At 63.9% G+C, this 543-nt stretch overlaps 1 protein-coding gene across 1 annotated transcript in view; it reads left to right on the plus strand.

Annotated features, from left to right (window-relative positions):
- Positions 1–51: 51 nt before the first annotated feature.
- The window catches only part of LOC104492991 (acetyl-CoA carboxylase 2-like), a gene marked incomplete at both ends in the record, with an annotated part of 3,825 nt that continues 3,333 nt past the window's right edge, over positions 52–543 (plus strand). The window contains 2 exons of the mRNA XM_010135604.1: positions 52–190; positions 386–495. Coding sequence (XP_010133906.1) covers positions 52–190; positions 386–495 — 249 coding nt within the window. The remainder of the gene's footprint in view (positions 191–385; positions 496–543) is intronic.

A 543-nucleotide genomic window follows, 5' to 3' on the forward strand; every position in this document is an offset into this window, starting at 1 on the left:
CAGCAGCAGGGAGAGGTTTCAGCTCGACTCCCCCCGTCCCTGCCCCTCCAGGTCCTCATCGCCAACAACGGCATCGCCGCGGTGAAGTGCATGCGCTCCATCCGCCGCTGGGCCTACGAGATGTTCCGGAACGAGCGGGCCATTCGCTTCGTGGTCATGGTCACCCCTGAGGACCTCAAGGCTAATGCAGGTAATTCCTGCGGGGGTCCCAGCGAGGTGTTCCCTGCCTGGTGCTGAGCCGGGGCAGCCCGCCGATCCTGCAGTAAATAGTTTTTTTCCCCCCGCCGTGGGATGGAGGATTTGGGGAGGGGGCACGAGGGGCAGCACGCAGGTGGGGCACAGCTCAGGGGACTGTCCCCCACCACGGCCACACGCTGTCCTCCAGATTACATCAAAATGGCTGATCACTACGTGCCCGTCCCCGGGGGGACCAACAACAACAACTACGCCAACGTGGAGCTGATCGTGGACATCTCCAAGCGGATCCCAGTCCAGGTAGCAGCCGCTCCCAGGCCTCCCACCTCTTTGCTGAGGGAGGGGGGC

The sequence above is a fragment of the Buceros rhinoceros genome, unplaced genomic scaffold (assembly GCF_000710305.1).
Source record: "Buceros rhinoceros silvestris isolate BGI_N320 unplaced genomic scaffold, ASM71030v1 scaffold26644, whole genome shotgun sequence".
NCBI lineage: Eukaryota > Metazoa > Chordata > Aves > Bucerotiformes > Bucerotidae > Buceros > Buceros rhinoceros.